General features: G+C 43.5%; 1 protein-coding gene across 1 annotated transcript; it reads left to right on the top strand.

Moving 5' to 3' along the window:
• The first annotated feature begins 13,106 nt into the window (after positions 1-13,106).
• LOC123075119 (uncharacterized) lies at positions 13,107-15,194 on the top strand. The gene has a single exon (XM_044497792.1). The coding sequence runs from the start codon at positions 13,322-13,324 to the stop codon at positions 14,363-14,365; it is 1,044 nt and encodes a 347-aa protein (XP_044353727.1). The 5' UTR covers positions 13,107-13,321; the 3' UTR covers positions 14,366-15,194.

Raw genomic sequence — 15,194 nt, 5'->3', positions numbered from 1 at the left:
GCAATGGACAATGCTTACCATACCATGGGATCACTTGATCCCTCTCGGTACATCTTCTACGCTTTCTGAGTTGATCAACTTGATTCACTCTTGACTTAGTCTTCATCAACCTTGAATCTTTCCAACTCTCTTCATTTGGATGATGTCATGAAGGTAAACATGAATGATCACACAATCTTCTTCTTCAAGACATGCTTGCAATAAGCTCAACTCTCACATGACCAATCTTTGGATAATTCCTTAATAGCACCTTGGTCAACACATAAACTCCTTGAAACCAACACATGGACTTCAAGAAGTGCATATGGACAAATCCTTCAAATATAACTCAATGCAACCATTAGTCCATAGAGAATGTCATCAATTACCAAAACCACACATGGAGGCACCGCATGTCCTTTCAATCTCCCCCATTTTGGTAATTGATGACAACCACTTTCAAGAGAGTTTATGTAAGGAATTATGCATCACCATGCGATGCAACAACCAATGATGCATGAGTATGAGATGCAGATGCTTAGGAACAAAACCAAAGCAAGAACAAAACTCTGAAAACTTCTCCACAAAACTCTCTGAAACTTCTCCCCCATTGGCATCGATTGCCAAAATGGGAGAAAAGCTTAGAAGGCCAATAAATTGTGTTCCTCGATAAATTGTGTATTTCTCAACAAGAGAGTGGAATGCAATACACATATCCAATGGTAAATACTTGGAGGAAGACAAACTATATTGAGGCCCAAAGATTGCAAAAGAATGATATGCCACAAGGACATAACAAAGAGAGAAACGAGCAAGCAAGCAATCAAAAGATACCAATTGAAGCAAGCTATCAAAAGATACCAATTGAACCAACTAGACCAATGATCCTATGTGCCACATGAATAAAAGACATTATGATATGAGCAAATGAGTGTTCTAGAGAAACTAGAGAAGCTCCCCATGATTTGTGCACAATTTAGTTTTGTAATTGGATACAACAAGCACAAAATAGGATCGTCACTCCCCCAAGATCAATAGAACCTCACGACAAGTGCAAGAGAGCACGGAGTATTCTAAATACACTAGTGAAGCTCCCCATGATTTGTGCACTCCTTAGAATATTTGCATTAGGATACCAAGTGCACAAAATAGGATCATCACTCCCCGAAAATCAATAGAAACTCACAACAAGTGCAAGTGAGCATGTAGGAAACAAAGCCTAGCACTTGCAACAAACAAATGGTTGAGCAACATGTAAAAGAGGCAACTTAAGAATAGGCTCAACCAAAATGATGTGTGTGAGTCATGCCAAAGCACTTGAGAAGACTAAAATAAGGATGAGCATTAAGCATCAACATAGTCTTGGATAAATGAGATACACGGTGCATGACATTCCTCCCCACACACACCCAACTAACAAATGGGTTCACAAGCTCACTAAAAAGAAAACGACAAAGCTTGCGACAACCCATGGTGAAGATAGAAGAAAAAAGCCTCATCAAGACGAGGGATACCAATTAAGATGGCAAAAGCCTCATACAGACAAGCATGAGGAAAATAATCTTCACCACACAAGAGTGCATCAAGATGCAACGAGATAAGACACGCACTCAAGGCAAAAGCTTTCACAGAGCCACCAAAGAAATAACATAAGAAAGACAAGGTGGACGTGAAAGAAAGGATATCATCTAGAGATGCAACTTCTCTCAAGTGTATAAGATTCTAGGTAGACGACATCATGATGATATATATATCTACAAAGAAGGATGTACACCCGAAATAGTTACAACAGGAAGGAACAAGATATCCAAAAGGAAGTCATACATATACGATAAGATATTTGCTTGGAAGCATATCACATGTCTAGATATGGTCTTGTTGTATATAAATGAATTCCTACCACACAACCATCAAAGACATCACAACTAACAACATGAGATAGTCGTTGAGATGCTTTGAGAAAGGAAACAAGTATCACAAGATGGAATGAATAGCATGCCAAGATGCAACCTACACAAGGTTGAATGCAAGAAAATAATGCATGACAAGATACTTGTTACCGAGATATCATTGGAAGGATGTAGAAGAAACCAATTGAAGGTAGTATATAGTAGTTCATTGAGCATCCTAGCTTTACTCCAATAAGCTCATGGTGACACCACCTTCCTTGTGAGTGAGCCGAGCATCCAATGTATCTCCAATTGTTCCTAGAACAACAACACAAACAAAATGGTACCCAACCTCATTGGGACCAAAGAGTTAGAGAACCAACAATACATAGGACAAACTCCACATAAATATGTGCATATAGATATGAAAATGAATTTCATGCGCATCTCATCAAATTTGAGACTTGGTGGAGTTTCCCCTATATATTGGGTCAAAGAAAGAAAGCATGCCAAAGAGACTACATGAAGTTAATATACATGCTCAATACTTTCAAGAACCGAAACCAATTGACAAATAAAAACCAAGTGAAAAAAGATACCAAATGAATAAATCAACACTTGGAGGATATCCATAACAGATACATTGAGGAATGAGATATCCATTGAGACACACTAATAAAAGATATCAAACTCCCAAAAGAGAGGATGGTTCCAAACAAACCAAGCTCTCTACAAAGTTTCATGATGGCACAAAGTACCAAAAAGAAAACGGCTTGCCTTCCACCAACACACACTTGACAAGGATCGCAAGATGAGTGTTTTATAGAAAATAGGATAGCTCCCCCAAGACTAGTGCATTATAGAGAATTTGCATTTGAATACAAAATGCACAAGGTGGGATCACCACTTTCACTATATCTAGAAAATACTAGACAAGATCAAGAAATTAACAAGATCCACAAGTGGTATGGAAGACAAAGGGAGTTGATACATTCCTTGGCAAGAGAAAAGGCAAATAAAAGCAAAAGCCAACGTAAAGAAGATCAATAAATTCGACCAAATGGAAATAATTCCCGGTGGTAGATAGCAAGGATATCCAACAAAAATCTTCACACCACACACAAGCAAATTGCAACTTGTAGAGCTAACATGCCACCTAGGAACAAGATAATTTACAATATCAATTCTAGGTGACAATATCTCAAATATACACATTTTCTAGGGTTGTAATATGCACATAGCATATTACTCCCCCATAATGTGATACCAATAAGAACTTAACAAGAGGCAATAAGAGTATCCAACAAGAGATAATTAATGGACTATTTAGAATTTGAATTTCTCATGAGAAGACATACCACATAGCGACTAGATAATCTTGTAATATCAATACTAGATGGTATTCCTCATGTACACACATTTATAGGATTGTGAGGTGTACAAACCACATCACTCCCCCATAATGGGATATTCCATTAATCTCTCACAAGAGCCAACTAGGATACAAACAAGAAGCATAAAGGCTCAACGCACGACACACACGTACATGATGTGTAAACCAACACACACATACTTGATTGCTCAAGATAAGCAAGTTGGAAACACAACATATACAGTCACATGCAAGGAACAAAACCAAAACATGCAAAGGGGCAAGTAACTTTCAATGTAAACAATTTAAGTACAAGTTACCGCAAGGAGGCACATTGGATATAAGATAGAAACTTGATAACCCAATTGACTTGGCTTGAGACAACAAGAATGATGAAGTCCCCTTAATTCTTCATAATTTAGCCAAGTCTCCAATGACCTCCAACAAAACCTATTGGTCAAGTTTGAGCTTGTTGGTCTCCAACCAAGTTGGGTCTAAGGAGGTTAGTCACAATAGGCTTGGCTACCCAAATGGTTCCTTTCTTGACACCACTTTGAGTACCAACAAACTTGGCAAACACATTGCCAACCTTATCCTTCCCAAGAGAATAGATATCACCAATAATAATTGGGTTGGATAAGTTACCACTAGTGCATGAAGTAGCGACGTGACCTTTCTCACGACATAAGTAGCAACGTCTACTCTTCACTTTCTTCTCACTTGATTTCTCAACAAGAGAAGCATTAACTTGAGTCTTCTTGGGAAGTGGCCTTTCTTCAACTTGAGGTTGAGCATGAGATTGAACTTGTGGCCTCTTCCCTTGTTGCTTGTCACTAATGGCCTTCTTATTCAATGGGCAATATCTAACATGACGCCCTTCAATTTTGCACTTGAAGCAAATAATCTTGGCCGAATTCTTGACTTGTTCTTGGCCCTTCTTCTTGATCATCTTGGACTTATTATTCTTATTGGAGTTGAATCCAAGTCCACCTTTGTCATTGGGGGATTTTTGCACACTCAAGATATTGTTGAGTGTGGATTTCCCTTCATGGCTCTTTTCCAAGTCTTTCTTCAAAGAAGTGACTTGGGCCTTGAGCTCTTTGATTCCTCTACATGGTTAGTCTCAACACAAGTACTAGAGGAAGTATAAGCTTCATCGTTGGAGCAACAAGGCAAGGAAAGCAATTCATCACAAGATGTACCAACATTGTGAGTAGATGAATTACAAGGACTAGCACATGTCAATATAGCATTTTGACTAGAAGTAGTGCTAGTATCCACATGAGGCTCACTAGATGTTACCTTAGAAATCATGGCCTCATGAGCTATCTTTAGCTCATTATGGGATACTAGAAGATCATCATGAGATCTTGAGAGCTTTTCATGGTTTTCTTCCAATTTCCCATGATTGCTAGATAGCAACTCAAGTTGAGCCCGAAGCTCAACATTCTCCTTCAAAATGGATGCTTCACAAGTAATAGAGTTAGTATCCCAAGCATCATCATTAACAACAATAGGAGAGGACAACTTGGCAAGCTCTTTTAAATAAGAAGCTTCAAGTTGAGCATGAGACTCGGTGAGTTTGATGAGCTCACCCTTGATGACCCTTGAGCCATTTTTGAGGTGCTCAAAATCCTCAAAGAGTCTAGCATGAGCAACTTCAAGCTTAGCATTTTTAGTTTTGAAATCATTGGCCACCTCGAGTGCTCTATCATGAGATTCCTTTATTCTAGATAATTCTAGAGCAAAGGTCTCCTCAAGAGATTCGGATGTGGTTTGTTCATGTTCAAGAGCTTGAGATAGCTCCGCGATCTCATTTGCGTAATCACGCTCATGAGCTTCCATTTTCTCAATGGTGACCTCATGCTCCTCTAGATGAGATTCCAACTCCTCAATGTATTTCTTGCCTTCAATGGCAATAGACATGATTTCCATGAAGTTGGAACGAGCAAGTTTATTTTTGTGAAGAGCTTTAAAAATCATTTCCCCCTTAGTTTTTAAGGAGGCAACATTATCATTCTCTTCATCATTATCCTCATCATCATTAGCATCAACATCATCATCAAGAGACATATTGGGGTATGATACGTCTCCGTCGTATCTATAATTTTTGATTGTTCCATGCCAATATTATTCAACTTTCATATACTTTTTGGCAACTTTTTATACTATTTTTGGGACTAACATATTGATCCAGTGCCCAGTGCCAGTTCCTGTTTGTTGCATGTTTTATGTTTCGCAGAATATCCATATCAAACGGAATCCAAACGGGATAAAAACGGACGGAGAATATTTTTGGAATTTTTGGAGAATTCCGGAAGAAAAATCCACGCGAGACGGTGCCCGAGGTGGCCACGAGGCAGGGGACGCGCCCCTGACCCTCGTGGGCCACCCGTAAGGCGGTTGATGCCCTTCTTCGGCCGCAAGAAATCTATTTTTTGCTAAAAAATCATGGCGAAGGTTTCAGTCCAATCGGAGTTACGGATCTCCATATATATACGAAACGGTGAAAGGGCAGCAGAAGAGAACGCAGAAACAGAGAGAGACAGAGAGATAGATCCAATCTCGGAGGGGCTCTCGCCCCTCCCACGCCATGGAGGCCAAGGACCAGAGGGGAAACCCTTCTCCCATCTAGGGAGGAGGTCAAGGAAGAAGAAGGAGGAGGGGGGCTCTCTCCCCCTCGCTTCCGGTGGCGCCGGAGTGCCACCGGGGGCCATCATCATCACCGCAATCTTCACCAACAACTTCACCGCCATCATCACCAACTCTTCCCCCCTCTATGCAGCGGTGTAACCTCTCTCTTACTCGTTGTAATCTCTACTTAAACATGGTGCTCAACGCTATATATTATTTCCCAATGATGTATGGCTATCCTATGATGTTTGAGTAGATCCGTTTTGTCCTATGGGTTATTTGATGATCAAGATTGGTTTGAGTTGCATGTTTTATTATTGGTGTTGTCCTATGGTGCTCTCCGTGTCGCGCAAGCATGAGGGATCCCCGCTGTAGGGTTTGCAATATGTTCATGATTTGCTTATGGTGGGTGGCGTGAGTGACAGAAGCACAGACCCGAGTAAGTAGGTTGTTTGCGTATGGGATAAAGAGGACTTGATGCTTTAATGCTATGGTTGGGTTTTACCTTAATGATCTTTAGTAGTTACGGACGCTTGCTAGAGTTCCAATCATAAGTGCATATGATCCAAGTAGAGAAAGTATGTTAGCTTATGCCTCTCCCTCAAATAAAATTGCAATAGTGATTACCGGTCTAGTTATCGATTGCCTAGGGACAAATAACTTTCTCGTGACAAAAAGCTCTCTACTAAAACTAATTTAGTTGTGTCTTTATCTAAATAGCCCCTAGTCTTTATTTACGTGCTCTTTACTTTCTTGCAAGCTTACCCAAAAACACCTACAAATTACTTCTAGTTTCATACTTGTTCTAGGTAAAGCGAACGTCAAGCGTGCGTAGAGTTGTATCGGTGGTCGATAGAACTTGAGGGAATATTTGTTCTACCTTTAGCTCCTCGTTGGGTTCGACACTCTTACTTATCGAAAGAGGCTACAATTGATCCCCTATACTTGTGGGTTATTAGGGTACAAAGTAGGAGATACCTTTGACGCCTTAGCCATAAGGCAAAAAGCAATAGATGATGATGTAGGATCCCTTGAGGCACCATTAAACACCACATCTTGTTCCATGGAGTGTTCGGTTTCCTCTACATTGTTAGCACAACAATTCGAGGAAATAGATGCATTTTAATAATGGCAACAAGACATAGCAAGAATATCATCATGAGATTTAGTCAAGCAATTTCTACATGATATGCAGGGACTATCAACACAAGCATGTGAAACATTTGGAGTGCTCGAAGTGTTAAAGCCCAAAGAAGGAGCATTGCAATAATATAGTGATGAAGGATCATCCACAATAAGCATACTATCATCATTGCAATGACCAACACTACTCACCATATCATTACCTTGTGGCAAACCACATGTAGGTGAAGTAGAAGAAGTTGAGAATACTATACGGCCGGAGGTGGAGGGAGAACAAACATCCCCAGAAATCTTGGACACACCATAATTATCTTGAAGCTTCGTCCACAACTCATGAGCATCCCGGAACGGCATGAGTTGAAATATAACTACATTGCTCAAAGCATCGAAAAGCACATTAGAAGCTTGAGCATTGAGATAAGAGTTTTTCTCATCCTCTAAAGATAATCTTTGGGGATCCCTTGGAGAAGAAAAACCCATATCTACAATTCGCTCTAAATTTGGGTCCATGACCCTAAAGAGATTAAGCATGCGAATTACCCAAACATCAAAATTTGTGCCATCGAAACTAAGAGTGTCAGAGAATCCTAATCCCTTAGTCGACATCTTTACTCTCTAGGTGGTAAAGCCTAAAAAGGAGAGACGAGGCTCTAATACCAATTGAAAGATCGTGGATGCCGCCTAGAGGGGGGGGGGGTTGAATAGGCACTATAAAATAATTACGGTTTAGGCTTGAACGAATGCGGAATAAACCTAGCGGTTAATTTGTCAAGCACAAAACCTACAACAGCTAGGCTCACCTATGTGCACCAACAACTTATGCTAAGCAAGATAAGTAACTATGTGATAGCAAGATATATGACAAAGAACAATATGGCTATCACAAAAGTAAAGTGCATAAGTAAAGGGCTCGGGTAAGAGATAACCGAGGCACGCGGAGATGACGATGTATCCCGAAGTTCCCACCCTTGCGGATGCTAATCTCCGTTTGGAGCGGTGTGGAGGCACAATGCTCCCCAATAAGTCACTAGGGCCACCGTAATCTCCTCACGCCCTTGCACAATGCAAGATGCCGTGATTCCACTAAGGGACCCTTGAGGGCGGTCACCGAACCCGTACAAATGGCAACCCTTGGGGCCGGTCACCAAACCCGTACACTTTGGCAACCCTTGGGGGCGGTCACCGGTACCCGTCAAATTGCTCGGGGCGATCTCTACAACCTAATTGGAGACCCCGACGCTTGCCCAGAGCTTTACACCACAATGATTGAGCTCCGAACAACACCAACTGTCTAGGGCGCCAAGGCACCCAAGAGGAACAAGCTCTAGGGTGCCCAAACACCCAAGAGTAATAAGCTTCTCAAACTTCACTTCCACGTATCACCGTGGAGAACTCAAACTGATGCACCAAATGCAATGGCAAGGTCACACGGAGTGCCCAAGTCCTTCTCTCCCAAATCCCACCAAAGCAACTAATGCTAGGGAGGAAAATGAGAGGAAGAACGAAAGAAGAACACGAAGAACTCCAAGATCTAAATCCAAGGGGTTCCCCTCACTTAGAGGAGAAAGTGATTGGTGGAAACGTGGATCTAGATCTCCTCTCTCTTTTCCCTCAAGAACTAGCAAGAATCATTGGAGGGATTGAGAGTTAGCAAGCTCGAAGAAGGTCAACAATGGGGGAAGAACACGAGCTCAAGAGATAAGGTTCAATGGGGAAGAAGACCCCCTTTTATAGGTCACCACGAATCTACCCGTTATGTGCAGAAAACTGTAGGAATGGTACAACCGGTGCATGAACCGGTACAACCGGTCAAAGCAGAGGAAAAACCAACCTGTAGGAAAAGCTCTAAGCGGTACAACAGCCTGGGGAACCGGTAGTACCGGTTAAACCGGTACAACCGGTCAACAACCGCCCAAGAACCGCTCCAAAATAGAAACTAGTCCGGTGGTAGAGCGGTACATGGCCGGTACAACCTTTCGACCAATTTTGGAGCGGTAGAACCGCTCCAAACACCGGTACAACCGCTCAACCGGTACAACCTCTCTATGAAAAACAGCTAAGAACAAAACAGCCATAACTTTCGCATACGAGCTCCGAATTCGAAGAAATCAAGTTTGTTGGAAAGCTAGCGACAAGGGCTAACACAATCTTGATAGAAATAACAATAAGAAGCAAATAATAAGAGGCCCATAAGAAAATGGTGAGAACCCTTCCTCGAATAAGACGGTAAAAACTCCCACACCGAAAACGCAATAGAAGAAGCATGTGAACTCCGTTTTCAATGAACTCGAGATCGTCATCAAGATGACCATAAGCTCTAAGACTCACAAAGAGAATCAAACAAGAACCAAGAAAGATTATGCAAGGGTGCAATGGTTTGAGCTCTCTACAAATGATACGACCAAGCTACTCATCGAGAGCCCCCCTTGATAGTACGGCAATCGATCCTATAACCCGGTCTCCCAACTACCACCATGAGACCGGTAAAAGAGAAAACCTATCAAGGGCAAACCTTTGCCTTGCACATGGTCCACTTGAGCTAGATGATGACGATCTTGACTCCCTCAAGTTGGACCATCTTTCTTGATTGCATTGGCTCGATGAAGATTAGATGATTGCTCCCCATACTCCACTATGGGTGAGCCACTCTTCGGCACATCTTCACAAGTCCATTGATACCACAATGGATGCAAGCTTCAAGCACTTGATCTCTTCGTGATGCTCCACTTGAACTTGTATACGACAATCTTGATGACGATCACCACTTGATGTCATCCTCTCCATGGGTTGAGTGATAACTTCCTCTTGATGCAAGCCCATGAACACGTACCTAACCCCACATAGAACTCTCACATAGACCATGGGTGAGTACACAAAGCGCAATGGACAATGCTTACCATACCATGGGATCACTTGATCCCTCTCGGTACATCTTCTACGCTTTCTGAGTTGATCAACTTGATTCACTCTTGACTTAGTCTTCATCAACCTTGAATCTTTTCAACTCTCTTCATTTGGATGATGTCATGAAGGTAAACATGAATGATCACACAATCTTCTTCTTCAAGACATGCTTGCAATAAGCTCAACTCTCACATGACCAATCTTTGGATAATTCCTTAATAGCACCTTGGTCAACACATAAACTCCTTGAAACCAACACATGGACTTCAAGAAGTGCATATGGACAAATCCTTCAAATATAACTCAATGCAACCATTCGTCCATAGAGAATGTCATCAATTACCAAAACCACACATGGGGGCACCGCATGTCCTTTCAGATGGCATATTTGGATTCTCTGAAACCTACCTGTAGCTGTAGGTATGAAATAACACTAGTTTGCAGTGTCGTAATAAGTGTTGTACTCCTTGTTTTGTTTGTAATGGGATTTCTGTGCAAGTTTGAGTTCTCCTAGTTTTAGGAATTACGGAGATCTTATGGTTTGTCTCTGAGCATAAAAAGTGTTGTCCATGGACTAGACACCTGTCCCAGGATGCTTGCTTGTGGCAAGAAAATCAAAACCTTGTTGGCATGAACGCTGACTTAAAAATGATTCTTTGGTAGCTTATGTCCAGCTAGATTGTTGGTGAAACTCATCCAGGCTGTCTTTTAGGCATGAAGAACTACCTTCATGCTTTCTTCTATATCCAATCAAGGGTTTATATTACACCAAAATATAATTTCCAATCTACCTATGTTTTGGAGAAGGAATGCACATCCCTTGACTCAGGTGATGCAGTAAAACAGAAATCTTGAGGATGCATTTCAAGTGGAAGCTTTCAATATCCATTGATCAAACAATAAGTGGCTGAGAACATATCAACACTTACATAGCCATGATATATTGGCTTGAAAATTTAGAAGAGATTTTCCTTGGCAATGGATTAGGGGTCGGGTACCTTCAGGGGTGGAGGCCTTGAAGCGTAATGGCCCCGGTGATGGGATTTGCCCCTTGTACGAAATAGTGGAAGATTCGAACCATATTTTCTTGAGTGCATCTCTACCAGTTTCCTCTCGGGCTGCTTTCGTGAGGTGGTTGGCGGAAGTTGGTGTCACAACAACTTTCCAGATTTGTTTGTTGAACTTCAAGCCTCTGCGATGCGTTCCCACCACATTAGGTAGCTCGGTATTGGGGTGCTGGTGTGAACGTTGTGAATGATCCGCAACAAACTTGTGATTCAATGCTGACCTCTTCGACGTTCGACTAACGCGATCTTCAAATTATGTGGCTACTTGCAGCTTTGGCGGCCACTTAGCCGCCCCTGGACCGGGACGCCATTGACATCTTTCATTAACGACCTTCGCGCTTGGCGTTCCGCTTGGCTCCCCCTCCCCTCCACCACCTAAGTCGGACTAGGCATGGGGCCTTCATGATGTTGCTGCCTACCTAGGGATGTCTCCCTCGGCTAGGCCTTTCTTTCTTGTTTCTTAGGGCTTGTTGAGATGTGCCCTCAGAGCATCTACAATCGGATATGTCAAATATGGCCCCTCAAACGCCCGCGGACGCGCCCGACAACCGGTCAGCATTGGTAGCGGCTCGATGTATGCATCCCAATCGCCTTGGCACAACTCGATGGCCATGGGCACACATGCATGAGGGAGTAGAGGAGAGGCTTACCACATGTGGCGGAGTCGAAGAACAATCGGCCATCGGAGGTGCAGGGAAGGAGGCGACGTAGTGGAAGAAGAATCATGTGCACCTGCATGAGGAAACTAAACCACGTAAGGACAAATCAGACCAAGTAGAACAACAACGCATCACCTGGCATACCACCTACACGTGAAACAACTAGCTCTGGCCTACCACTAAGATCAGGAAGATCACCACCAAAGTAAACTATGCAGTTGGGTTTTTAAATGCTACCAAATAGAATTCATCACCAAAGTTTAAATGAAATTGCACACCAAAACAATTACATGTTGGCGGTTTCCTAGATTCTCCTTGCTGCATGTATAACCCTGAGAAGGTTGGAGGACAAATGCTCAGTCTTTATAAAGAAACGATGGAAAGAAATTCAAATAGCAGAGATAATGAGTGACTGATGACACTTACAACAGAAATAAAGTTAGTAGAACTGTACTTTGAGATTTGAGCAGCTCCACTTCTTCCTTGGTTGGGTGGAACCTTATTAGGTAATCTACTTGATCACCATCAACAGTGGAATCATCAGGGTACCTGCGTGTGGAAACAACACATCATGGCAAATCGCACTAGGACAACAGTGCGATGCACAAAATCAAGGTTATGTTACGGCCGACCACCATGGTAGAAAGAGTTCAGATCCAGATAGTTCCTTAAACTTTATTGTCTCTGAGCATAAAAAGTGTCCATGGACTAGACACCTGTCCCCGGATGCTTACTGTGGCAAGAAAATCAAAACCTTGTTGGCATGAACGGCTGACTTAAAAATAATTCTATGGCGGCTTATGTCCAGCTAGATTGCTGGTGAAACTCATCCAGGTTGTCTTTTATGCATGAAGAACTACCTACATGCTTTCTTCTATCTCCAATCAAGGATTTTTTTTCACAGGCTTTCTTCTATTTTTCTTTCTTTCTTCGTTACACTTTGGTTTCCTCTGTTTTCGTTGCCTTTTCTTTTTGTTTCTTTGTCGATTTTCATTGGTTTTCTTTTCTGTTCAACATATGTTAACTTTTTAGAACATACTCCCTTCATCCGAAATTATTTGTCGAAGAAATTAATGTATCTAGACATATTTTAGTTCTAGATACATTCATTTTTATCTATTTATGCGAGAAGTAATTCCGGACGGAGGGAATATTCAACATTTTTCATATACATTAGAATTATTTTTTATATAAATGCTAATTTTTTCTGAAATAAATGTTTGTTTAAAACTATATTGTTAGTTCTATATTTTTCATACACATGGCACATTTTGGTATATATGTAATATATTTTTATAATACATTCTTAAAAAATTTAATACAACATTAACATTTATTTTTGGAGAATCAACATTTTTTGTGTACATGGTCAATATTAACATTTTGTGTACATGGTCAATATCGCATCCCACGCGCCTGGGTCGGCCCATGTCGCGATAGCAGCGCCCTTCTCTTTCTCTCCCTCTCTCAAAGAAAAAGCAGCGCCCTTCTCTGAAGGAAAATCCCGCTCCCAAACAAAAGAAATTCCCCTCCCCCTGTTCGTCCACCTCGAGCCACCGTTCCCCTCCCCTCCACGGAAAAACGAAGCTCCCCGTCGGATAGTTGCTCTCCCGGCGGCCGGGTCTGCCCCCAAATCGAAGTCCGGCTGACCGCTGCTTCATCCTCTTGGAGAGGATGGACGGCGACCTGACGGAGGGGCTCCTCCGCAAGAGCTCCGGCAAGCGCCCGGAGTCTCCCCCTCCGCTATCGCCGTCTTCGCTGGACATTTTCGAGGACCCTACCGACTCCCGCGACTCCAGCACCAGCGGGGCCGCGACGAACCGGGCGCCCCTCCGCGACGAGTGCAAGAACCACCAAGAAGTGGTGGCGTCATCCTCTGAGGCCAGCGAAGGCGAGCAAGGGACGGTATCTACCGGCGAGGAAGAGGATAAGGAGGCGGCGGCACTCCTTGCTCGCTGGGAAGCGGTGGCGGCGGCATCCGCTGCTCGCTTGGCGGCGGCGGCGGCGGCATCTGCTGCTCGCCGGGAGGCGAGGAGGGGCTTCTTTTTCGGCGGGGGGAGCGCGGGAGGTGGCTCGAGCGGCAGGGCCGAGCACCTGATCCGCATCCCTCCGCCGGGAGCGGCGGGCCTGATCCACCGCGCTGAACACCTGTCCAACTCCTGGAGGACGGACCCTATCCTCGCCGGCCCTTCGACGGATCTGACGGTCGCGCTGCGGGCGTTCGCCGCCGCACCAGATGCGACAACAGCGGCCAGACTCGAGCGGGCGGCTGCGGCGTTGGACAGTGTTGCATCAAGCAACACGGAGGATGGTGCTGTCGCCAAGCAGCTGGCCAACGAAGCGGCGGCACTGGCGGCCGGCTGGCGGGGAGACGGCCCGACGGGGCAGGGGTCGAGCGCCTTCGAAACGGCGGCCGGTCAGCGGGGACCCGAGGCGCCAGCAGCTTCCCATTCCACTGAATTCTTGCTGTGCGCTGCTATCTCGGGCTCACTGGCCCTTCTCCCCTATTTGCCTACGCAAGTCCCCAAGAAGTCCAGGCGCGTCTTCGCCGTTCTATTTGGCATCGCGTTCTTCCTCGCGTCAGTAGGTGCGATGCTCCTCGCCGCACCAGTCCCCAAGAAGACGGCCAACATCATGGCAAGAGTTTCTTTTGCAACATTCACAGTTTTGGTTGTGGCCTTTGTTGGGTTTGCTCTAGGAGGAGGTACATATAGTTGATAGGTATGTAGTGTCTTAGATACCGGTGTACTGTGAATTTGAAGTATGCCGACTTTTGAGAAATGTCATATCATGGATTATTGGTGTGCTGTGAATTTGATGGAGTGACAAGTTTTAGAAATGTTGCATCATAATTTTCCTGCAGTAGTATCAAGTTGGAGGAGGCCTTTTATTCTGCATTACATGTTCAGAAAATTCTTACCTTCTTGAAGTTAACTTCAGTTAAGCATGGGAGGTGTTTGCTCCTCTCCATGTTTTGTTGGAAGATTCTGGTGTAAAACTACTTTGAAACTGCAGAAATGATTTGGCTTTTAACAGAATAACTACTATTCATTTTTTGCAGGTTGTATTCCGTGCTATGGCGTTGATCCGTATGTGGTCCCTACTCACTCCGACGGAGGCCAGGGAGCGTTTGGTTACTGGATCTGTCCGGTGGGAGATGGTAGCGCGGGATATATTCAACCGGTTTGGATGGCGGCCATGTAATAGGATAGACAATTAGTTTCCATACCTATTTTTCTGCCAGCCGGTTGTGGCTTTATGGCCTTTTTTGTTTTGTTTTCGTGTCGAGGTCTATGTGAGCTCGACGTAGTTTTCTTTTACGACTATTCGACATTGTTGAACCTATTTTATTTATCTAAGTGGCCGTATGCATCCACCTAATGCAGAGGCCGGGGAATCCCCCCTTTTCCAAAAAAAATGAATGGAGCCGGGGCGTGAGAGTGTCCCCAAGCCAACAAAGAATGATGTTAAAAGGATGTTTTATTTGGAATTTAACAAATTGGTGAGTCAAACTCGTTCCTTTCATTTGCTTTGTTGACCTACGGTT

The sequence above is a fragment of the Triticum aestivum genome, chromosome 3D, assembly GCF_018294505.1.
Source record: "Triticum aestivum cultivar Chinese Spring chromosome 3D, IWGSC CS RefSeq v2.1, whole genome shotgun sequence".
NCBI lineage: Eukaryota > Viridiplantae > Streptophyta > Magnoliopsida > Poales > Poaceae > Triticum > Triticum aestivum.
Note: the sequence above shows the minus strand (reverse complement) of the source record. Positions and strands in the feature narration are given on the sequence as shown.

What these genes read in the sequence shown, in the direction of transcription:
- LOC123075119 (XM_044497792.1), top strand. Translation starts at nt 13,322, where the DNA reads ATGGACGGCGACCTGACGGAGGGGCTCCTCCGCAAGAGCTCCGGCAAG.